Source organism: Staurois parvus, unplaced genomic scaffold (assembly GCF_062004578.1).
Source record: "Staurois parvus isolate SC_StPar_1 unplaced genomic scaffold, SC_StPar_1.0 ptg000267l, whole genome shotgun sequence".
Lineage (NCBI taxonomy): Eukaryota > Metazoa > Chordata > Amphibia > Anura > Ranidae > Staurois > Staurois parvus.
The window spans coordinates 5,778,100-5,804,082 of NW_028318063.1; the positions used below are offsets into that span (position 1 = coordinate 5,778,100).

The following is a 25,983-nucleotide window of genomic DNA, read 5'->3' on the forward strand; positions in this document are numbered from 1 at the left end:
CGCACCCCAAAGTGCCCAGCAAGCTGATGATTATGAAAAGTCTTCAGGACCTGTAGTCTACTTGGTTGTGGAACAAAGATTTTATTCTGTCTCCTTAAAGAGGCTGTCTTGGATTCAGTACATTGATTAGAGGCTTGTTTGATGTCTTCAAGTATGGCTGAATCAGCAGGAAATTCTGTGAAGATAGAATCGTACCAGGATCTTTGTCTTCGGGGGTTTCCGGAAACATTCGGGAGATGGCATTTGCTTTCCCATTTTTGGAGTCTGGCCGGTATGTGATATGGAAGTTAAACCGAAAGGTTTAACGGCTTGCCGAAGCCTCAAACGTTTAGCAGTCCTGAGATACTCTAGGTTCTTGTGGTCTGTGAATATCATAATGGGATGAGAAGCCCCTTCAAGTAGGTATCTCCATTCTTCTAGTGCATTTTTTATGGCCAGCAGTTCCCAACCACTTACATCATAATTTCTTTCTGGTTAGCTCACTTTTCTGGAGAAGAAAGCAACCGGATGAAGCAAGGCTTTAGGCCCTTGACGTTGAGATAGGATCGCCCCTGTGGCTATTTCTGAAGCATCGACTTCTAACACATAGGGTAAGGCAGGGTCCGGATGTTGCAGCACCGATGCAGAAATGAACAGAGACTTGTCAAAGGCCATTTGGGCTTCTTGAGTCCACTAGAATCAGGCATGCTGGTGTGTGAATTGATTTATTGGAGAAATGATCATAGAGAAGCCTTTCACAAATCTCCAGTAAAAATTGGTGAAGCCCACAAATCTCTGGATGCCTTTCTTGTCAGAGTGGACTGGTTATTTTAGTATATCATTCACCTTTTGTGGGTCCATTGTAATTCCATCTAAGGATAGTATTAAGACCAGAAACTTTTTCATGTGTATTTTCCAGAAAGGTAGAAAAAATGAGGATGTCAATCGAGGTAGACGATCACGAAGTTGTCCAGGAATTTTCGGAAAATGTTGTTCATGAAGTGCTGGAATGTAGCTGAGATGTTGCATAGACTAAACGGCATGACAAGGTATTCGAAATGTCCGAAGCGGGTTCGGAAGGCTGTTTTCCATTCGTCCTCCTCATAGATGCGAACCAGGTTGTACGCACCCCTCTGATCCAACTTGGTAAAGATCTAAGCTGTTCGGAACCTCTGGAAGAGTTCAGGAATGAGAGGGAGTGGATATCGATTCTTTATGGTAATCCTATTAAGCTCCCTAAAGTCCACACAGGGTCTTAGGGTATGATCCTTTTTCTCAACAAAGAAGATTCCTGCACCAGCAGGAGAAGAAGGACGTTATCCCTTTTCCAGGTGCTCATTGAGATATTGCCTTAAAGCTTCAAGTTTTTTCTCTGATAGTGGGAAGATGCGTCCGAACGGGATTTCAGCCCTGGGGAGTAATTCAATGGGGAAATCATAAGAGCAATGAGGTGGAAGGATATCAGCCTTATCTTGTCAAAAATGTCCAAAACCCATGATATATGAGCGGAACATTCTGGTTGGCACTGGGTACAGGCTGGACGGTCAAACAACTTGTGGAGTTTCTGGATTCAGGAGAAGACAGTAAGAGGAGGTGAGGAAGATTTCCCTTTTGGCCCAATCAATCTGTGGATTATGGGCTCATAGCCACGGGGTGCCCAGGATGACTGGAAACATGAGTGAACAAAGTACGTCAAAGCGGATGAATTCCTGATGGCCCAAGTCTGTCAAGGTGAAAATTTGTATAGTCTCTTGTGTAATGGGGCCTGAGCTAAGCATAGAACCATCAGCCAGATGTACCTCCATTCTTTGCTTCTTAGCGTTGAGTGGACCAGAGTCAATTATTGCCAAGACCTTGACCTCCCCTTCCACCACCTGTAATGAGACAGGAACAATAAAGTGAGTCGGGGGAGAACTAGAAGTATGTGGGACTTGGAGAAGACTTACTGGGCCTCACAGGACAGTTGCACAGGAAATGTACAGCTCCCCTGCAATACAAACAGAGGTTGGATTTCCGTCAGTGTTCTTGCTTGTCAGGTGTTAGAGCTGAATGAACCAAGCCGATCTACATGGGTTCCCCTTCTGTAGTAGCTGAGGTGGAGGGTGCAGGAATGGGTGTAGAAGGAGGTGGGACTTTAGGCAGCATCCAAGTGGGCCTGAATGATTGTGTCCATTCTGACCGCCACCCCTGCAGGCGTATGTCAAGCTGGATAGCCAGTTGGATGAGACCCCCAAAAGAAGTGGGAGTTTCCACCTGGGCCAATTCATCTTTAAGGGCTTCAGATAGTCCCAACCGGCACTGGTATCTGAGGGCAGCCTCGTTCCACCATCATATCTGCAGACCATCTATGGAAGTCCATTGTATAGTCCTCTACTAGGCGCCTGCCCTGCTGCAAGGTATGAAGAGTGGTTTCTGCGGTAGCCATGTGTTGTGGATCATCATAGAGTAGTGCCATGGCTCCAAAGAATGCATTCACAGTGTTCAGAACAGGGTTCTTTTGTTCCAACAAGTGGTGGGCCCAGGACTGGGGTTCATCAGATATTAGTGAAATAACGAACCCCACTTTTACAGTCTCTACAGAAAAAGTTCTTGGTTGGAGGGTCAGATATAATAAGCAGGCATTCCTGAAGGCTCTGATCAACGGAGAAGCATTCAGGAGCTGGCACCTGTGGTTCCGGAGGTGGAACCACCACAGTGGGAGCAGAGGCTGTGTTCCTGCGCTAGTGGAGTGGTTGCTGTAGTAGCAGAAGGTGGATCTTGACCTGAAGGAGTAGTGGACACAGTTAGGTTTTGCAGACGACCCTCCAGGTGGAAGTATCCTTCCTGAAGACTCTTCACTGCCTGAGCAAGGACGGCAACTTGTTGGCACAGAGCCTCAATCGGGAAAGCACCTCTGCTGACTCAGACATACTAGCTGGATGATACTGTCGTGTACCTGGTCAGAGGCCGGAGTGCTGAAAGGGCTCCCCTTGCAGCTGAGTGCAGAACACCCCTGAAGGTAGGAACAGGGGATGCTTGGCCCAGAAAATCATGGGTTGCCAGCTGTCTGGAGCCTGAAGAGCCGAGATAAGGAGCTGCAGAGCTGATGTTCCCCAGATGTGGCAGGCAGAACTTGGCAACAGGTATATGTTCCCCAGATGTGGCAGGCGGAATTTGGCAGTGGGTATATGTTCCACAAACGTGGCAGGCAGAACTTGGCAGTGGGTGTTTGTTCCCCAGAGGTGGCAGGCAGAACTTGGCAGCAGGCAGGGAGCAGAGTCTAAGTCAGGCCAGAGATCAAGCACAGAAGATCAATCAGAAGCAAGGGCAGGATCAGGCTGAGGGTCAGACACAAGAGATCATGCAGGAGCGAGGTTAGGAGAATAAGCCAAGGTCATACACAGGTGATCAGGCAGCAGCAGAGTCAGTAGAACAAGCCAGGGATCAGAACCAGGAGGGAAGGTCAGACTGGTCAGAGGCAATCCAGGTCGGCAATGGGAAATCATATAATCACAAGGCAAAGGAATACAGGGGGCTGATAATCAAGGACTAGCAACTAGTGGTCAGAGCTGCAGTCCTTTTAAAGGCAAATGGGCACCAGAAACTATTGAGTCCTGCAAATGCCACTGCACATGCGCATCCATTGATTCATGCATTTTTGCAAGTGCGGGATTGTGCCCTGCGTGCGCCTATGCGCACAGGAGCATGCAACCTGCGGCCATGCTGGATATTGGTGACAGTGCCCATCTTTTTCTGCTTGATCCTCTGACAGAGGCCTCAACCAAGAGGACAGGTTTCCATATGTTACTGCTAGCAGGTCTAGTAAGCATAAAACCAACCTGGCTGCAATGGTTAAAGCCTCCAATCCCTCAGTTGAGTCTAGTGGCCAAAAATTTTTGAACTTAATATCCACATTCAATAAGGATGTTGGTCAAACGTTAGAGGTATAGTCAGTGTTGTTTTTGGGAATACTTTGTCAAGTTTTTATTGCAGTGCCTCTGTTGGGACATACCCTCTATTGTCCTTTTGACCACTGTCACAGAGAGAATGTGAGGTAAAATTCTTAATTTTAAAGTTACCAGAACACAAGGCTTTTCCTTACTAGTACAAAAAGGTAGTGGTAAAAGTGGAGGGGTCCAGTGTTCCAGTGACAACTGTCAAAGAGGCGACTACGACTCATTTTGGATTAAATTCCTTCTGCATCTCTGGGCAGTGGTATAGTGTTGGCGAGACTACAGGGACAGTTGCCTTGGGTGCAAAATTCTTATGTGCACAAAATCATACCTCCCAACCATCCCAGATTTCGTGGGTCTATCCTGGGAATTAAAAAAAATCCCAGTGTTCAGCAGATCTGGACTGAGTCCTGGAGCCCAGTTCTGGAATAAGTTCTGGCATTTGGCTCCACAGACTAACCTGGTAGGGGTGCACTAGTGCCAGACACACAGGGTGTCTGCTTTGTATCTCCTGTGGAGTGCCCTGGTCCCTAGTGCCTTGATCTCCCCTGCTGCAGCAGTCAGCATTTCTTCCCGTTGGCTCCCTGTAACAACAATAAGGTCCTCCCTTGCTCTGATGTGCATCGTGCAGAAGATGAAAGATGTCCACCTGTATTGAGCCATGCTGATCTGAAGTCTGTTTCTGCGTTTCAAGGAGGAAAAAGACTGGGGTTCATTAAACCCGGAGGGATTGAGGGGCAGTTAAAGATTTGTTCTAGAAGGGAGGGGTTGGGAGGAGGAGGATTTGTGCTAGAAGTGAGGGGTTGGAGGGGGAAGGATTTGTACTAGAAGGGGGATAGGATTTGTGCAGGGAGAGGAGAATTAGGGGGAGTATTTGTGCTGGGAGGGGGGATTTGCAGGGGACGGTGTCACAGAGATGTGTGATAAAAGGGGAAGAGGATTTGAGGGTAAGGTAAAGCACAGGTTTTCCTACTATGTATCATATATTTTCTAGTGATTCCAGTCTACAAGTTAGAGGGACACAATACTTGCCTTGCCCTGGATGCTCGGTAACCCAGGCTATGTCACTTTCTCCAGGACAGGGTTTTAATCCTTTCTCTACTGTATCCAGAACTAAAAATAAAAGATTTTACTTTACACATATTTTATGAATGTTGAACAATGTTGCAGTATAGCCATGGAGGCCAGATGGGGGTATAGATACACTCATAATTACATATGCAGCTCTTACAACTTAAAGCATAAATAAGACTTCCTTCGGTGTCTTTTTTTAACCTTAACACTTTCATATTCAGAGGTCATAGATGACTACATCATAGCTCCCAACTGTCTCTCATTTGAAGGGAATTTTCTTCTTTTAGAACCAAATCCCTCTGTCCCATTTTCCTCCTAAGTTGTCGTTTTTGGTCATAAAAGCTATTTAAAAACGGTTTGTTTGGTTTTTTTAACTACAAAAACAGTTATTCAGCACTAAATATTTTACCCAAACTCAACATTTTTGCAAATGTTACTTTGGAAAGCCAGTACAAAGGAAAATAGTAGTGAATAAAAACATACGTGGGGTTAACCAATAACTTTTTGTATATACCATAAATTTGTCACGTACTGTTTAACTAGAGGCATAGCAGGACTGTGTTCTTTGCCTACATCAGAGGCAGACTGACCATTTGGAAACTCGGGCACTGCCCGAGGGCCCGGGGTCAGTAGGGGGCCCCATGAGATGCCCTTGGTACCTTTTTCATAGGCTTTTTTGAGTTTGGGCAAGGACACAGGGGCCCCATGATCCCCTATTTCCCGGAGGCCCCATGAGTTGTCAGCCCGCCCCTAGCCTACGTTTTTTTTTTTGCTAAAAGGGTATATTTTTTCCCATTTCAGAAAGATAGAAGGTATGAAGGTATTCTCTAGATGCCCAGGCCAAATCTGGCAGCATCAGCATGCAACAGTTAACACAATAGTAGTTCTATGAATACATTTCTTATATTTTTTAATGTTCCATGTAACTGGGGTGTGACAGTGGTGACTCCTTAGCCCACATACTTTGGGTGTTCCTATTATTAATTTTAGAAACTTGGAAGGTATGACCAAGCCAAATTTAGCACTGTTATTTAACATGACAATAATTCTGTAACTACTAATTTTTATGGAATACTGTAATAGGCTTTTTGAGAGCACGGTTCTAATTAAAATTCTCTTTTTTTATTAGCTGATCTGCAGCTGCTACCCCTCTCTACCAGTCTTTCCTCTGGCTTCTGCTAGCCCAACGTTAAAAAATTCTAAAATACTAACAACATACAAAGTCATCTGTAATTCAGCCCCACAGCTACATCACCAAACTCACCTTGAAATATCACCCAAACTTCTTCCAAGACCATGGTGGTGAACCTATGGCACACGTGCCCGGGGGGTGGGGGTCATTGGAACATTGCCCCTCTGTGCCGAGGGTCAGCGGAACATTGCCACTCTGTGCCGGGGGTCAGCGGAACATTGCCCCTCTGTGACGGAGGTCAGTGGAACATTGCCCCTCTGTGCCGGTGGTCAGTGGAACGTTGCCTCCTTGTGCTAGTGATCCGCAAATTCAAGAGGAACTCCAGCTGTACAAGTTGTTTTTTCTAAACTAAAACCTCACTATTCAGGTATAATTGCAGTGTTGGCACTTTGCGATAAATATGTGGGTTTTGGGTCGCAGTTTTGGCACTCGGGCTCCAAAAGGTCCACCATCACTGTCCTAAAATCTCCTGCTCTCTAGCTCCCTCATTACTTTCTCGCATGCACACCTCCATGACTTCTCCAGAGACTCTTACATCCTCTGGAACTGCCTACCATAATCTGCCCATCTATCTCCTACTTGGTCCACCTTTAAGCCTGGTGCACACATGAAGTTTTTTTTTTTCGTTTAACCTAGCCGGCTGATTGAAAAAAAGAAAAAAAACCTGATGGATCGTTGTATTAACACATCTCCCTTGCTGTGCCTTTGTGCTCTGACAGGGGGACTGCACCCCAACAGAACACAATGATCAGTGCTCACAGCCATTGGCTGCCAGTGCTGATCAGATGCTGGTGTTCCAACATGCCTCTTTGACAAAAGCCAGTTGTTAGATCAGCTTCTGTTGGAAAGACAGCTGTACACACTGATTGAATGTCGGCCGGTTCCTGCTGAACCTGCAGATACTGGCTGAAATTCGTCCCGTATGTACCCAGCCTTAGGCAATCCCTGAAAACCCCATCTCTTCAAGGAAGCTTATCCCACATCCACCTAAAAACTGTTTTTTTACCTTCTTTATTAGCTCATCCCTTATGAAAAGGTTATTTCCTTTTTTACCACCTGTCCCTCCCTTTATTGATTGTAACCTCTCAAGAACAGGGCCTGCCCAATACTCTTGTATAAAATGGTATTGTAACTGTGTTCCTCTATATTTAAAGCCCTGCAAAAACTGCTAATGCTATAGGAAACCTGTTTAATAATTATTATGATTTCCACTTTAAAAATGTAATGAAAAAATTCCTGCTTAAAATCTCTGCTCTTGTGTGACCTTTTTTTAAAACAATGTACACAAGTGGAAAATTCTTTCATGCCAAGGGCAACCTATTTTATAGCTTCCAAGTTGTAATAAGCAAATATCTTTGTCTTGTGACAAATTTAGAAAGTGTACATTTTTTTTGTAGGTTCCTCTGATCCCTGGGTTTTCTTGGATAAAACCGTGCATTTCCACATTGGATATTGTATATATTGGTTTGCGCGATCTTGATGCAGCTGAACAGTAAGTTATTAAGCCGTTTGTATTTCATATCTGTGTAGATGTAAATGTCAATAGTCAGGAACAGGTGAATTCTTTAGGAAATATTTTGGTACAAAAGTGTATTTTACTAATGTATCTTCACTTGCCTTAGACAATATAAAGTCATATATTGCATGTTGCAAAATAATGCAAAAAGTTTACTAATATTTATTTACTCTAGGTTCACACTTGCATTTAGTGTATTTCCCGGTTTGTAGAAATGCACTACATGATTTAACATGATTTAACATGATTTCCTATGGATCTAGTTCACATCGAGCCTGAGTTTTGAGCAAGTATTGCTTTGTTGATGTATTTATTTATGCATTTTGCATATTGTGTTTTGTGTGACTGGTTGTTAAGAAGCGGGCAGCTGCTGGTGTCCTTAACAACTGATGAGTTATCAGCCGTCAGCGGGGTTCCCCACTGAAAGCTGAATATAAACAATCCCATTGCCGGCATTTTAAAAAAAATGGGGTGGGGTCCCCCCTAAAATCCATACCAGACCCTTATCTGAGCATGCAGTCCAGCAGGTCAGGAAAGGAGAGGGGAAGCGAACCATACCAGGCCACATGCCCTCAACATGAGAGGGGTGCTCCCCCTCCAAAGCACTTGTCCCCATGTTGATAAGGACAAGGGCCTATTCTCCACAACCCTGGGCTGTGGTTGTGGTGGTCTGCAGGGGTGACTTATCAGAATCTGGAAGCTCCCTTGAAAAAGGGGGCCCCCAGATCTTGCCCCCCATGTGAATGAGTATGGGGTACATGAGTATGGAGTACCCCTACTCATTCAACAACAAAATGTAAAAAGTGAATGTTAGCTGAAGGGGGCTTATTGGAATCTGGAAGCCCCCTTAGCTTATTTGCTAAAAGGGGGCTTCCAGTTTCCGATAAGTTACCCCCCGCAGACCCCCACAACCACATCCCAGGGTTGTAGGGAAGAGGGCCTTGTTCTGATCAACATGAGGACAAGGAGCTTTGGGGGGAACCATCTCTCTATATCGAAGGCATGTGGCCTGGTATGTTCAAGAGGGGGGGCGCTTGCTCATCCCTCCCATTTTCCTGACATGCTGGGCTGCATGCTGAGATAATGGTCTGGGATCATGGAGGGGACCCCGAACCGTTTTTTTTTTTATATTTTAACACGGGGTTCCCCTTAAATTCCATACCAGACACGAAAGGCCTGGTAACGAATGGGGGTGACCCCATGCTGTTTCTTCCCTGATTTTTTTTAAATTTGGGTTTGTTTATATTCAGCTGTCAGTGGGAAACCTCGCTGACACCTAATGACTTATTTGTTGTTAAGGACACTCCTTGACAAACAGCTAAAGTCACATAAAAACAGCTCACAAAATGTATAAGAAATGCAAAAGAAAATGCATCAAAAACGGGTGGGAAAAAATGCACCCAGAAAATACATCAACTGCAATCTGCATAGATGTGAACCTAGCCTCAAAGTCAAAATTTCTTACATACATACATACATTTCTTGTAAGACTAAAAAAAATTGCATTTACTTCCCAGACAGTAAGAATAAATTCAACTTGTCGTTGTCCAGGGAACACAGGTTTGCAGAATTTGCAAAACAATAAAAACATCTATGTCTTCAATCAATTCACACGTGTCTATTTTTGTATATAATATGAATTATAACCTTCTACATAACTCTTCTTAATACCCATACCTCAGTTACAATGTATGGTTGGTAATCATTATCCATTTTGAGAAAAGCTTGCAATAGTGAGCCATTATACTGGCAAGATCTTAGTGATAGAGGTTTTAATGTTTCCTAAGGAAAAAGAAACTCTAATTTCAAAACTTAACATATTAAAAGGTATGTTGTGTAAAATCAGCAACATAAAATTTACATGGTTGCCACATATGGATGTCAGCTTGGAGCTCTGGTATCCAATGTGATATGTTGGGGGCTGTCAACAAGTGTACTGCTTGTAAATACACTCCAGCCAGGAAGTACAACTATAGGGCCCGTGGCCGACTATTTAAAAGGACAATTAAAGTTCCTTACACCAGATTTTCCCAAGCAGGGGTTTCAGCTTCATACAGCATGGACTCAAGATAAATTGTTCAGCCTCCTGGCTATCTGCCTTTCTCAGGCCCCAGCCTTGTTTGAATGTCTCTCCCTCAGGCCACTACAGACACTCGGCTAGTATCTTGGTCAAACACTCTGCTTCCTCACAGCACCGCTTTTTCCCACCACACCACAGTGACCCACACTGTCTTGGATACACATACACGCTTCCCCTACAGCCATTTGTCTCCTGGACAGGGAACTTCCTGTCCTGAGCTACAGACAGACCCTTATATTATAATAGGTGTGCACACCTTAACACTCAGCCTGCTGTTCTCTGGTAAGACCAGGACACAGGGGTCAAGGACACAGGACAAGGTGGCACAGGGGCCACCAAAAGCTCTTCGAAGCCTCCAGACCTCGATCTGGTAATTATCCAAAATCTTAGTTTTCTCCACTCTAATCTGAAGCTCTAGAGCACCCTGTGTGGTTTTCAATCTTCCTAATACAGTGGCAGGGCCTTTCACTGTCACACCATTCTAAACTGTGTGATGACATTCCAATGTCCCGTCCAACACTTTTTGTCACACAGGGGATTTAGGCAAGACTGGTACAATCACACTCTGTACAGTGGGGGAAATAATTATTTGATCCCCGGCAAATTTTTTAAGTTTGCCCACTTACAAAGAAATGAAGGGTCTCTATAATTTAAAATACACCTATGATAAAAAAAATTAGAGACAGAATAACAACCAAAAATCCAGAAAAAAACACATGATACAAATGTTATAAATTGAGTTGCAGTTCAGTGAGCAAAATAAGTATTTGATCCCCAAGCAAAACATGACTTAGTACTTGGTGAAGAAATCTTTGTTGGCAAGCACAGAGGTAAGATGTGTCTTGTAGTTGGTTACCAGGTTAGCACACATCTCAGGAGGGATTGTGGTACACGCTTTTTTTTCCAGTTCTCCTTTAAATTTTGAAGGTTTCTTGGCTGTTGCTTGGCAACTTGAAGTTTCAGCTCCCTCCATAAATCTTCTATAAGATTAAGGTCTGGAGGCTGGCTAGGCCACTCCATGACCTTAAATCGGAGTTCCAGTCAGTTTTGTGTTTATTAAAAGTCAGCAGCTAGAAAAACTCTAGCTGCTGACTTTTAATAAACACACACTCACCTGTCCCAGGGTCTAGTGATGTGCTCACCTGTGCCCTCCCTTCTCTCCCTGGCATTTCAACTGTGGGTACCAGTCTGTGACAGCTTGTGGCTTCACAGCCGGGTGCCCACTGCGCATGCACAAGTCGCGCTGCTCATCCCGATTGCAGCAGACTGTGGGAGGAAGGACGGGGGGTAAAACTTCCAGGCAAACTGAGGCCGAAAGTGGGAGCGGGTACCTGTCAAAACCAGGTATCCGCTCCCCCTCTGCCCCAAAAAGTGCCAAATATGGCAGTGGAGGGGGGTAGGAGACAAACAAGCGGAGCTTTCACTTTTGGGTGGAACTCCTCTTTAATGTGCTTCTTCCTCAGCCACTCCTTTGTTGCTTTGGCAGTATGTTTTGGGTCATTGTCATACTGGAAGACCCATCCATGACCCATTTTCAGTGTTCTGAAGGTTCTCATCCAAGATTTTTCAATACATGGCCTGGTCCATTGGCCCCTCAATGTGGCAAAGTCGGCCTGTACATTTAGCAGAGAAACAGCCCCAAAGCATTATGTTTCCACCTCTGTACTTGACTGTAGGGATGGTGTTCTTAGGGTCAGCATTTTTCTTCCTCCAAACACGGCAAGTCGAGTTAATGCCAAAGAGCTCAATTTTGGTCTCATCTGACCACAGCACTTTCTCTCAATCCTTCTCTGAATCATTTAGATGTTCATTGGCAAACTTCAGACAGGCCTGTACATGTACTTTCTTGAAGAGGGGGACCTTGCGGGCGTGTGCCTGTATGTAAGATCCCACTCTATAGGCAGCAAGCCTATTAACCCTTTAGCCATCCCTGCAATATCCCAACAAGACATACACATTGTAACAGTATTTATGTATATAAATAAGTCTATTCCATAAGAATCCACTAGGAGGCTATAAGCCTATCCACAAGATATACTATACAATTAGTGCATCATACAATCAACTGCTAAAAAAAAATTTACTACATAAACATTAAACCATGTATGTAAAACCAAATAACATTAATTTATTAAAGTGTTGCTAAACCCAGAACCCTGCATTCACTATAGCTGGTCTCCCACAGTACACAGAACATGGAAATGCAATTATTTTAGTAAACATAAACTGCTAAATACCTTTTCTCATTAGCAGTATATAGCAGTCTTGTGACTTTTATCAGGTCCCAGCCGGTCTGGTTAAAGCTTGTAGGAGTTTTCATTCTCCTCTATGAGATTGCATGACCCATGACCTTCTGTCTGGACAGTGCTGATTGACCATGTGCAGATCACATGCACCCTCCAAAATAATAAAAAAAAACCTCTAGCAATACACACCAAACTTAGCATGTGCAGAGTGCCTCCTGGGGCTCTGTACTATCAGCAGATGAATTGGGGACTGTGGAAGAAGGGGATGGTCAGAGAATACAGGACCAAACAGCCTTTTTACATGATGCTGAGGATTAACCCCTTGGGTTTGTTCCACAGTGAGTATAACAAGCATGCTTTACTGCATATGCAGACTGATTTCACTGTTGTGGGTTTAGTAACAGTTTAATAAAAAATTTATAAAGCCTTTTTTATAAACATCTCTAAAATATTTTCCCGCTGATTGCTCATAATAATCTGAAATAAAGATGCCGTTTTTTTTTTTCTCTTCTAGCAATAGGAAAATCTGCCAGAGTTTGATTCACCAAAGGTTCAGTGAATTATTTTCATTATTCTGTGTACCCGAATTTAGATGCAGAGAAGCCTATATGGGACCAATCACACAGTTAAAGTTTGCCCATTTGTATGGCTAAAAGGCAAACTACTGTCAAAAAAGGGCATGGGAGGCTGGATACATATACGAATGCAAAAAAAAAAATTTAAATGTTTTTAAAAATACTGCACATGTGGCTTAGGTTATTTAAACAACATGCCTGGGAGATGCCTCAAAGTTGTATATAGTGTTACATAACAATATGATTTTTTGAAAGACAATGAGTGCGTACACTGGTAATCGCATATTTGACCATGGAATTTATTTTTTTTTTTCTTTTACAGTTAGCTTGGATTACATACAGCAGCAGCAGCATCCCAATCTAATTCATTTTAGTTCAGAAACATGCTTTTTCATCAAATGATAATCAACGCAATTCCACTAGCAGATATATCTTGGCCAGCAGTTTGTTGTGACTGTGCTTGTTTTCATTGATGCCAAACGTTCCTGCCACTGGCCAGTTTCTATCAAGCTCATCAAACGATAATAGACCAGCTTTGACAGGCAGATAGAAATTAGTCAGTAGTTCAGTATGGCTGATCCTGTTTTCATTAAGACCAAACTGTTCTGCCGCTGGCCAACTTCTATTAAGCTCTCACTATGAATTAGGAGTGGCCTGCAGCAGGGCATTTATAATAAGAGAGAAGGTGTTTTACTACATGAATCAACAGACTGCAGATTACACAGCAGTGTAAAATTGGCCAAACAGCAGGATCATTTTAAATAGTAGGGCTAGATTCAAACTTTACAAGAGACAAATTGCGCAGGCTTTTCTACAAGAATTAAGTTAACGCAGAAGAAAATTGTCCAGCAGCAGAAAAGTTTTAATTTTGGATAGTAGGCCTAACTGGTATATTCCTAATTTTTGATTTATCTATGGGGATGAGGGGTGGGGTGAATGTGAGTGATATATTGTGAGGTGGTTTAAGTGCATATTGTTCTTGCACTTGCCTTTTTGTTAGCAGCACACTGGTGCATTGTTTAAAAAAGTCACCTTCAAGAACAGATGGTCAGTAGCAATTAAATGCTCCACTTTGAGTGTGCCAAGCTTTAAAAAATCCCTATCAACATAAAAATCAAAACAAATGAAAAACCCAAAATACCACCACTAAAACAAAAACCCTTTTTTTTTTTTTGTAAAGGGAAGTCTTGCAGAAAAAAGGAAAAAAAATAGAAACCCAATATACCCCCAAAATAAACGAAAACCCTAAAAATGCCAACCCCTGAAACAAAGCTATTATTCTTGAACCACATCAATACCAGAAAGAAAATGAAAATGTATTTTTTTAACACAAAGTTGTCACTCTGTAGGATAATTCTAACAAACAGCATGGACATACTTACAATTACACTCCAAAATACAATCTGCTATCCCTTCATGATTATGGGGATACCACATGTATAAGACCTTTTAAATGTCTGAACAGATTATGTACCCAACATTGCAACCTGTGTAACACAAAAATCAAGCAACACTGTATAGAAAACAATGTACTGTAAAGGTCACGTCTGTAAGAGTGGTCAGTGAATATAGTATAGTGTAGCTTCACCTACAGCGAACTGCCTAAAAGCCAAGCAAGCCTAACCTACTGATACATTACTGCCCACATAGCACAATGCTATGTTCACTGGCCAAGAAGTATAGGAGGCTGAACATAGGGTAAACAAAAGATTACCTGTGGTTTTAGTAGAGCAGTTGTCCACAGAGATGTGGTCAGCAACAGCCAAAGGAATCATCCAGGCAGCAGGCAGGAATATGGTCCATAAACATACCAGGGTCAGTACAGGCAGTAGGCAGAGATATGGTCAGCACATCCAAAGTGTTGGTCCAGGCAGCAGACAGGAACATGGTATATAAAAAGTCCTGGGTCATTACAGGCAGCAGGCAGACATATGGTCTCTACTCGAAACCATAGTGTGAAGCCCCTCACATATGTGAGACTCCTGTGTAGGGCAAAAGATCAGTCCAAGCAGAAGGCAAAAAACACGGTCGATTAACAGGCCGAAGTCAGTTCAGGTACGAGGCAGAAATGTGATTGATAATCCAGAAGGCAGGATGAGGCATTGTTGATAAACAGGCCAGGATCAGTTTAGATGGAAGGCAGAAGTGTGGTTGATAAACAGTGCAGATGGCAGGTAAAGGCATCATTACTTAACAGGCCAGGGTCAGTTAAGGTGGAAAGCAGAGGTATGGTCAGTCAAAGCAGCAGGCAAATGATCAGCACAGATATTAGAAATGGGGAAATAGCAGGCTGTCAAAAATGTGGGCACTATATCTTTGCTAACATTTTAGCGACATATGGCATTGTCGGAAGCAGTCTCAAATGCATAGGCCCAGTTGGGAGGGACATTGAGGACAATGAAAACTGGTGTCTCTCCTAACTCCCCATGTGCTGCATATCTGACATTTTTTTCAGCCTGCTTCTGTTGGTTGAATGTTCTCTGGAAAATGTCACTCTCAAAGTCTGCTCACAGAATCAGAGCAAATGTTTTCTGGTGGAGATTCTTGCTGGTAGATAAGGGAAGTGACAATATATTCTATAAATGTAACAAAGGTGGTGGGTATAACCGTGGACTTCTGATAGGTGACGTGCATTAAAAATGGCAACATTTTTGTACCAGAAATGGGACCTTCTTGGTGCTAAATAGGGCTGTAGCATCTAATCATTGAACTCTCCCCTCACACCCCCTGTAGAGATTATAATCTTGAATGCATGCAGGCTTTTGGATGAGACCGTGTTGTCCCTGAATTGCCACGGAGGTGTAATTGTAGATGGTGGACAAGACATACACATCTCTTATACCTCCAATTCATGGCCAACACTTCATCGTTCCTCAAACTAGCTGATTCCCCCCTTTGTAGCCTTGTGGTCACCAGACCTTGTGGGAAGCCCTTCCTGTTTGTTCTTGTATTGCAGGTCCAGGTTTTCTGGAGGTACAAGTGGCAGAAAAGGGGCAGATTTGTGTAGTAGTTATCCAGGTAGATTTGATACCCCTTTTTGAATAGTGGAAATGCCAGGTGTAGCTCAACAGGGCAGATGTCAGTTTGTTTTACATCCATATTTACACAGTGGACAGAACCATTGGTCCTGGCAGAAACCCAGAGAGCTTCTAGCTTCATGTGCACTCTGCTGCACTCAATTTCCAAGCAATGCTGACCAACAGAATGGAAATTAGGCTGAATTGACCACATTGCACACTGTGCTGGCAACCAGGGGCAGACTGATAACTCATGGGGCCCCAGTGTCCTTGCCCATGCTCAAAGCACACCCAAAAAAGCCTATAAAAGGTACCAGGGGCATTTAATGGGGCCCCCTACTGACCCTGGGCCCTTCGGCAGTGCCCAAGTGCTCGAATGGTCAGTCCGCCCCTGCTGTCAACTCAAAGAGGAAATTAGGTATACACTGGATTTTTGACAGATCAAGAGGTATGGTTTATACTTGCAGTGTTTGTAAAGAGTTGGCAAATGTTCATGAATTGCAAAGAAGTGGAAATGTGCATGTATTGCATTTTTTTGCCTAGGCAAACATTTTAAATCATGTCATTTATAGTATGATTTAAAACAGGTCATATAATTCCACCATCAAATAAAACAATTTAATGATAACCAAGCATCTGTTTTCTTCATTCACCAAAGGATTTTCCTTTCTGGTTGGAGACTTAGGGCCCTTTCACACTGAGCCACTCTGCTCTGTTCAGCAGGTGATCTATGAGCAGATTCCCTGGTGAATTGGAGCTGAACAGGACAGATGTCAGTTTTTTTTTTACATCCGTGCCCGTTCGGTTTGTGTTCATATTTACACAGTGGACAGGGAAGGACTCGTGCTGGCTCTTTGGGTAGTCAGGTGTAAATGGACTTCAGGATTAGGTCTGGAAAAGGCGAAAAGGACACAGTCCTTTTTTTGTTTATTGTTCCAGGCCTGGACAGATTCAGAGGTAGGCAGATGTAAACGGACACAAGTCCATTTACATCAGCCTGCCCATAGAGCTTCATGGGGCTTCCGATCAGGTCTGCCTGAACAGACGGACCTGATCAGGCCTGTGAGAGGACCCTTACACTCATTCAATCTGTCTTCCCTGTCCTCCTGTGTTATTTTCCTCACAACATACAGCCAATAAATGTGTATCTCCTAGATCAACATTGTGAAACGAGAACAAGTAGGAGACATATGTATCTAAAGGAATTCATATTAATATAGATAAAGAAATTTCACATTATATGCTATAGATCTCTAATAATATGAGGACATTTCTGTTTCAGATTTATTCTGAAGAAATATGACATCACATACTATTCAATGAGGCAAATTGATCGCATTGGAATACAGAAAGTTATGGAAAGATCCTTTGAGCAGCTATTGGGAAGGTATGTTTTTGAATAAAGACTATATACCTATAGATACCCTTTGGCTGGGAAATGTATTCACATTAGAAGTTATAAAATATTAGTGTAGTTCAAATGCAGTGGTAAATGTATTACTATTTGACACATGTTGGACTTTCCTTATGGGTTTTTACTAGGTTCTTATTACGTTACAAATGTACACGTTTATCGAGTTCAAACAAAATGAATATACATTATATATACTAACAAACCTGTGTCCGTTTGTTGAATGGGCTGAATATGGAAGGATGTGCCAATGCATTGACAGAAAGCAGAAAAGTGTGCATTGGTACAGTGGCAGCGAGCATGTGAAGTTTGGGCATCTCGGAGAGCTGCCCAGCAGAAAGGTGGGTGGAGGAAGGATGAATGTCAGATGCCGTGGTGAGAGTGGAGGTTTCTCTGCAGGTGTGGTCCAGGAGAAAAATGATGGGGGTCAGCTGTAGTGGTAAAAGAGGTGGGTGGTTGGCATGAGGATGCAGTGTTAGCGAGGTTTCAGGCATGGTGGTGAGATGGAGGCAGAGCGATGATGGGAAAGTTTCTGGTGTAGTGATGCGGAGGGGGATGGTTGCAGGCTTGGTGGTGAGTGGCTCTTCCATGAAGAGCTGTCAGCTTACCGAAATGCGTAAGCTGCTGTAACTTGCATACTGTAAACTTTATTAAGAAAGTACTTTTATTGGGAGGAGTTGCCAGCTCTTCACCTTATGTCAGCTGTGTAGGCCTGTACAGTCAGAGGTCAGGTGCGGGGTTTGGTAGAGTGAGCTGCCAGCCCAAAGATTATAGTGCCTGTGTAAGCCACGGTAGAAGCTGGGGGACAGAAGGGGATGTGAACTGATAATGCCAGAAATTAGAAAGCCATGTCCTATTTTAACACCTCACCTGCTAAAGAGACCACTCTTGGTGTGCACAGGCTAAGTATGGCTGTTGTGGATGATGCTGGTCTACATTTAAGTTTAAATGCTACTGCAAATGGATAGTAGCCGCATGGTGTTATTTCCTGCCTGATGCTACTGCACATGCACAAGGCACTGGTGCTATTTTGAGTTATCCTTAAAGACTCTACACTACCCCTAGAGCAGACCTGGCTTTTATTGACAGGGCTACTGATCTCTTATCTGCAGCAATCTTTGGCAATCCGCTATCATCACAGTCTCCTGTCACCAAAAATGTATCTGTGGCTTTTACATATCACATGATATACTGAAGAAAATTTAAAATATGTTACTAGGGAGTAGAAAGTAGAAAACACACCAGCCACAGGTAAATATTCTGGCAGAGTGCTGTAGACTCCAGACTAGATCAGGATAAAGGGAGGAATGGAAAGGGTGAAGAAGTTATCTCTGAAAGTTTCCGTATCCTTTAATTTAAAATCAGAACATTTAAATCAATCCACTGTAAGGCCAAGAGGGCTTTCCCTTTTCCTTGAAAAAGCCCTCTGCCACTTTTAGGCCCAGCTTGTGCAGAATACTGCAATGGGGGGGGGGGGGGTGTCGACAATATTCTCTACCGATCTAAGGAGGTCTTGAGTATACTGGATACCTGGTAAACTTAATACAGTACATGTGGGTGTGAATGTGAATTCACTAGGCGACTAGCTAGTTCAGTCTGAGAGCTGATACCCAAAATGATGGGTCTGCCTGGCGGGACGTCAGGTTTTTCTGTGTAATAAGTAGTGCATAAAAGGATGGAGGCCCTTGGAAATTTTATGTATATATCGACTCATATGTATTTTTGTTGATGGTTACCACTGCACATGCACATCCAAAAGGTTCTAAGAATTCCATTTTGAACCTATGAATCATCAACTCAGGGATCGGATTCTACCATTCTATGTTTAGACGCATACATCTATATTGTTGATTTTCCATGATGACAGTGTTCCCTCCTGTTCTGAAGCCTTGATGACAATCTCTTTATTAGTACTTAAGTTTAAGAAGGCTCTATCCAACAAAGCATATTAATTTTTCTTAGCCTTTTGGTCTTTGTCAGACAAATATTTATGTTAGTTTCCAGCTAAAGCCTAGTCCAGATACTTGTGACTGTGCCCCAAGGTTATAGGACAATAAATTTATAACCCCTAGGTTTTATCCTTTTGGGTGAATTTCACTACAAATTGATCTAAACTGCCCTCTCTCTTTAGTCAGTCATTTAGGGGTGAGTTTACTAAAGGAAAATAGCACTTTGCAAGTGCAGTTGTTCCAAAACTTAGTAGGTGAGGTGAAGCTTCACTTTTCAAAGAATACCAAAACACATGCAATAAAAAACAAACAAAAAAAAAAGAGTTTTGTTTGTACATGATTGGATGATGGAAGTCAGCAGAGCTTTACCACATTTACTAAGCTCTGGAGCAACTACATTGCAAAGTGCACAGTGTATTTGCCTTTAGTAAATCCACCCGGGAGGAGCTATTTCATACACACACTGACAATATGTCCTCTCAATTCTTTTTTTTTACATTCAGCTGATGAGTTATCAGTTGTTAAGTACGCCGTGGCTGGCTTCCTGGCCCTCTCCTTAACAACCAGCTTCTTTCACACAGAATTTGGATCAGTCAATACATTTTTGTCTGATTCGAATCAGAATTTTGGAATTTGTTAGAAAATTAATAAACAAAATGAATACTTGAAAATAAATTAGTAACATAATGAATTTATCCAAAACAAATTTTTCCTGCTCTGCACATGTCTATCAGTAAATACGATGTTAAGGGAAATATGGCTTATTAACTTTGGTGCTCTTTCCAGAGTCTTTATTTCTTTTGGATGCCATGTTCCAGAAAAAGCTAAAGTAGAACTCTAGACAAAACATTTTTTTTCTTCCTTTTAGGATAGAGTAAGGGAGGAATATAACCCCTGTCAGATTGTTTTTGCCATCTGTGTCCCACTGGGGAGATTCATCATCACTTCCTGTCCCATAGCTAAAACAGGAAATCAGATCTAGTGTCCCTATTGGAAGATTATCCCCCTAATACTCTTCTGGGGATAACCCCAAATTTGGTATTTTCTTTTACTTTCACTTTCAATAATAATGGTAAACAGGACAAATAGAGAGGGTGAATCTCCCTAACGGGGGCACAGACATCAATTAGAAGCAATAGGTGTTCTAATGCCTCTCCACTCTATCGTAAAAAAAAATTTTCCTTTCATTATACTCATATACACTGAACTATTCTGTGATTGTATCATCTTACCATCTTCTGGAGGACTGGAGGTATTATCAGCTTTGCTGTGTTTTATGTTCAAAGATGCCTGATGCAGAGCCCTCTGGATTACTTTTTTTGCCAACAGGCTTTGCATGGACTCTCCTGGACATAAAGCCTCAGTATTATCTTCATGGGGGCTAACTTTAGGATGAGTAATTATTATTGTGATTTCATGGCTTTTTTTTTTCCACCCAGCATTGGACTCTAGGGATTCTATCAGTTGTTATTTTGTGTGGACTTTAGGAATCTTAAAACATGGAGCTGCATTATTTTTCTTTTTTTTTACCGCTATACACTTTTAGTTTTCCTCCCTGCTGCGGGATTGTCGAATTTAATACTGGGTATTGATCTGTCTGATATCCATTTCCCCACATGGTTATTTGTTAAGGGATCACGTTAAAATTGGGGGCTATGTGCAGGGTGGGATGTTTTGGGTTTGTTTTATTTTCTGGAGTACATTTTTAATTTGATATTCCTTGCTGGATTTTATTTCTCTTTATATTGTCATTTGTATGCTAGATACTGGTAGCTTTGGACCCTGAACCTAACCTGGGTAGTGAGTTCTGCCTTCCATATATTTTTCCATGTTATTTATGGCTCAATTCCAAGATTAAACCCTCACTAATATTTGACTATTTTAGACGTTATAGACCGCATGTTATTCTATCACAGGAGTCTCGTTTTCAGGAGTCCAGGATCATGGCACTGAAGAGGCCTAATATAGCTCATGCTTATCATGCCATATACTCTAATTACTGGAGAGGGTCTCCCTTTTAATTACAGTCTTTGAATGCCCATGTCAATTTCATTAAATACCAGGATAACAAATCTAGCTTGACAGTAGTTTGTAGAGTGCAGAATACTGTCTTTACTGTGGTGAATGGGCAAGGCCAGATCTAGCCATCAGTTCCTAATTGGGGCGGGGAAGAGTGCTCATTTGACCATCTCCCTATGAATTTAGATCAGCTCATGGGGGGGGGTCACAGACAGGGGCATGGTCACAGATGGGGTGCTGATTTTGCGTAATTTGCTGCTTTCTGCTCTTCTCCATATTAAACTGAAACAACGCATAGACTCCAGCTGTCTCTGGGTAATTTGCTGCTTTCTGCTCTTCTCCATATTAAACTGAAACAACGCATGGACTCCTGTTAATTTCATAACAAATAGTGTATATATATTTTTGTCTATGTTGAGTAGTTCTCACCTCTTGCTGCACTGTTTTTATTACTCTGGCCTGTGTCTGGTCTGTGTTTGAGAAACATCCCTCCTATTCATGTGATCCTTATCAGTTCCTAATTGGGGCGGGGAGGAGTGCTCATTTGACCATCTCCCTATAAATTTAGATCAGCTCATGGGGGGGTCACAGACGGGGGCATGGTCACAGATGGGGTGCTGATTTTGCATGAGTGCTGCTTTTGAAGGAGTACTAAGAGCAGTTGAACACAGCAGTTGAACTAAAGCAGCTTAACTCAAGCAGCAGGAAGATACAACAACAAGAAACTCTACTGCACGCTGGACAGACTGCAAGCAAACACCCTGGGAAACATCTCCTACAAGTCTGAGTCCCACTCCGTGTACCTTTTTAATATGTCCCCTCCACTCCTCCTTTTCATATTACTATCCTGCGTTCCCAAAATCTCACTTCTTTACCCCTCTGCTCCTCTCCAATATTTGTACATCTCACCCTCACTGGTACCATCTCCCTACTACTGCTTTCATCACCTCCTGCTGATACTTCACTCACCTGCTGACCCAAACACCAGGACTGGAAGGCATGTGCACTCGTGTACATCCCGCTCCCATGTTACTTTCCTCACCCTTCTTCTTCTCCTAACCTCTGGGGATATCTCCCCAAACCCTGTTCCGCCACTATCTCACCCCCACACCAGGCATCCTCTTTCTTCCAGGAATAGCCGCAATCCCCTCATTTTTTTTTATTCCATAAAAGTTTATTTAGAAGTGACAACATGTTACAGGAAAATATAAAGAAATGCACACACAGCATCAATCAGGTCATAGACACAGCTTAAACCAAAATACAGGAAGAAACAACATGGTAGAGTGCGACACTGTGGACAACATAAGCATGTCAAGTTACGGCAGAGATAGGCCTGTAGTACTCAAGTTTCACAAATATACAATATAGAAGGTAATAACAGCTTACTTCCACCAACTGATTATTGGCGTACTGGCCTATGCATGGAGGAAATGAACCTTCGGATCCTAAACCAAAAGCAGTACGCTATCATGAGGCTAAGTGAGCATCGCAGTATAAGAGAAGATGTCGTGAGTACCATTGACTATCCTAGAGGAGGTAAGCTAACCATATACCAAGTAATCCTGAATGAAACGAAGACTAAGAGCTTGTCGAGAAAGAAAAAAAAAAGAAAAAAAAGAATAGAAAGAAGGAAAAGGACAAGAAAACAAGAAAAGGAAAAGAATGGGAGTCATAGTAGAGAGAGAGGAGAGAAAGAGGAAAAAAAAGAAAGGGGGGAAAAGAGGGGGGGGGAGAGTAGGGGGAGAGGGAGAAGGGGGGATAAGAGGCAAAAAAAGGAAGCAAGGGAAGCGAAAGGTCCGGGTTGCGAAGTTTGTGTCAACATTGCTATTGGAAATCATAAATGAGTGTGTCAAGAACCTAAACACTCACCAAAGCTAAGCAGGCAAATATAAATTACCGGAAAGGAGGTCATAACCATGCAGATTATGAAAGAACCAAGCGCATAACCAGAGGTAGGGCTGAGCTCAATCAGGTATCCCGACCCATGAGAAATCCGAATTCAGGGGTAGTTACAAAGTGGGTCCAGCAGGCCCAAACATGTGAGTATTTAGTTGGCATATCAAGTGCAGTCGCAATCAGTTCCTCCATTTCCACCACTTTGCCCACTTGATTGAGCCAATCGCGTATAGTTGGGGGGTGGGTGGAGCCCCATAGCACAGGAAGACAGAGTCTGGCTGCGTTGATCATATGCATAGCTAGGGACTTGAAATATTGACTCCTAGGAATGGGGGTATGATGAAGCAATAGCTGAGCAGGAGAGAAAACTATGGGCAGAGTGGTCACTGAAGTCACCAACCGGTGGACCTCCTGCCAGAATGGTTGAATAAGTGGACAGGACCACCAAATATGTAAGAGAGAGCCATCAGGTGTCCCACATCTCCAGCACACGTCAGGGACAGATGAGTTAAACCGATGAAGTCTGGAGGGAGTACGATACCATCTAGTGGCCAATTTGTAGCCATTTTCCTGCGTCGAAACATTACTCGAGCAGGTGTGGGAGTACATAAATATGCGGTCCCAATCCGACTCCGATAAATCCGTCTTTAGGTCTCTGTTCCACGCACGCCAAGAGGGGAAAGAATTGCAAGTCCTGCTGTCCCCTAGGAGAGGATAAATCTCAGAGATCAAATGCGTCCGCGGTTCGGATTTAGAGCATAAGGATTCAAATGGAGTAACAGGGCGAGTCCAATTATGGCGGGATTTATGGAAAAGCAGGAAGTGTCTAATCTGAAGAAAGGCCCAGAGAGGGAATTTGCGGATATTCAAGCTAACCTTCAGCTCCTGTAATGATTTCACCTTGCCTGAGTGAAGAAAATGTTTTACTAGAATCTGATCGTGTGGCCAGTAATTTGATAAAAAATCCTTGTGCAACCCTGGGGGAAAATCTGGATTCAGGCGGATCGACGTCAAGGGACTAGGAGAGTCCGAAACGGACGACGTTTTACAAGCCTTGCGGAAAACTTCTAATGTGGGACCTATCAAAGGATGGGAGAGGAGAACTTGAGGTGTGTGTTTCGGCAATAGCCAAGGGATCGATGGTAGGGGAGTGGGCGAAAAAGCCTTCTCCAAAAGGACCCAGTCTTTGGAAGCAGAATGAATGTGCCAGTCGACTATGCGGGAAAGATGACACGCCCAGTAATAGCGGTGTAGGTCAGGGAGCCCAATGCCCCCGCTGAGTTTGGGACGAGTTAGCTGAGAAAACGAGACCCGCGGACGCTTGTGATTCCACAGAAATAAGGAACATAGTTTCTTACAAGAAGCAAAGAATGTCATTGGAAGTTGAATTGGCAAAGTTTGGAAGAGATATGGGAGACGCGGAAGTATATTCATTTTAATAATTGCAGCCCTACCAAACTAAGAGAAGCAGGGGCGATGCCACTTGTTTAGGTCTTCCTGTATGACTTTGAAAACCGGTAAGAAATTTTTGGCATAAAGGTCGTCCAGATTACGGGTTAGTTGTATACCAAGATATGGAAGGGCATCCCTCACCCACTGAAATGGAAAATGAGACTCACAGAAGGAGACGAGATCAGTGGGAAGGGTTATGTTGAGGGCGAATGACTTGGAAAAATTAATTTTCAGGTTTGACAAAAAGCGGAAAAAAGCAAAGTCTTTCAGCAAACTCGGTAGGGTGGTGCGAGGGTCAGCCAAAAAAAGGAGGATATCATCCGCATAAGCAGCAAGTTTGTATTCTTTGTCTGCTATCCTGATCCCCTTAATATCTGGGTTAGCGCAAATTTGTCTCAAAAGAGGTTCAAGGGAAATGACGAACAGAAGCGGGGATAGGGGGCAACCCTGACGAGTGCCATTTCCAAGGCGGAAAGGGTTTGACAAGTGTCCATTAACCCGAACTTGAGCTGTAGGGCCCAAGTATAGGGTCATAATAAAATTCAGCATTTTCTTGCCCAGGCCCAAAGCCATCAGTGATCCCCGCAAATAATCCCAAGCAATCCTGTCAAAGGCCTTCTCAGCGTCCAATGAAAGGAAGAAGCCCGGAGAGTTAGATTTGCAAAGCCAGTGTTGGAGATTAAGGGCCTTGATAGTGTTGTCCCTAGCTTCTCTACCAGGGATAAATACCACCTGATCCAAGTTAATGAGGGAGGGGAGCAAAGGGAGAAGTCGGTTAGCAAGCATCTTTGCAAACAACCTAATATCCACATTTAGCAGGGAGATGGGTCTGTAATTAGATACCTGGGAAGTATCTTTACCGCTTTTGGGGATGACGGAAATGTGTGCTTCCAACAGCCTATGATGTGGCCTAGGGGACTGAGAAAGAGTATTGAAAGCGGAAAGAAATGGAGTACTCAGAATGTCCAGAAAGGATTTATAATAAGCCGCCGACAAGCCGTCAGGGCCCGGACTTTTGCCCGCTTTCAACTGCCGTACTGCGCACTGCAATTCGCTTAGGGTCAGATCTTGGTCCAGCGATAAAACCGTCTCCTCAGAGAGAGCGTTTGGACCATGAAGACAAAGAAATTCAGAGATTAGAGACGCTCTAGGCCTGTCAATGTGCATCGGGGGACGTTCCGGTGGAAGATTATAAAGGGACTTATAAAAATGTTCGAACTGAGAGGCAATATCAGGATTGGATGTGGCCATCACACCGTCAGGGCCTCTTATTTTATGTATAGTCATATGGGATCGTTTCTCCCGAAGAGCCCGAGCAAGAAACCTCCCGCTTTTATTGGCAAACTCATAATAAAGCTTTTGGGAGAGGATGAATCTTTTCTTGAGCACTTTGCCCAGCTCACTGAGAAGTCGCAAGCGAGCATTCGTGAGTTCCGAAAGAGTCGACGCAGCCAGAGTCTGTTTATGTGCCCTCTCCAGAGAGCGTATCCTATCTGTAAGTAGCTTCAAACGTTGCTGTCTGTCTTTCTTACGTCTCGTCGCTGCCGCTATAAGGCAACCCCGGATAACACATTTATGAGCTTCCCACTGCGTAAGGGGGGAGGTATCCGAAGAGCCATTTAAAGTGAAATATTCACGCAGA

The 25,983-nt window shown here is 43.3% G+C and overlaps 1 protein-coding gene across 1 annotated transcript in view; it reads left to right on the top strand.

The window, feature by feature from the left end:
- The window catches only part of ARG2 (arginase 2), a 126,998-nt gene that overhangs the window by 55,444 nt on the left and 45,571 nt on the right, over positions 1–25,983 (top strand). The window contains exons 5-6 of the mRNA XM_089681504.1: positions 7,575–7,669; positions 16,894–16,998. Of these exons, the coding sequence (XP_089537630.1) occupies positions 7,575–7,669; positions 16,894–16,998 (200 nt within the window). The remainder of the gene's footprint in view (positions 1–7,574; positions 7,670–16,893; positions 16,999–25,983) is intronic.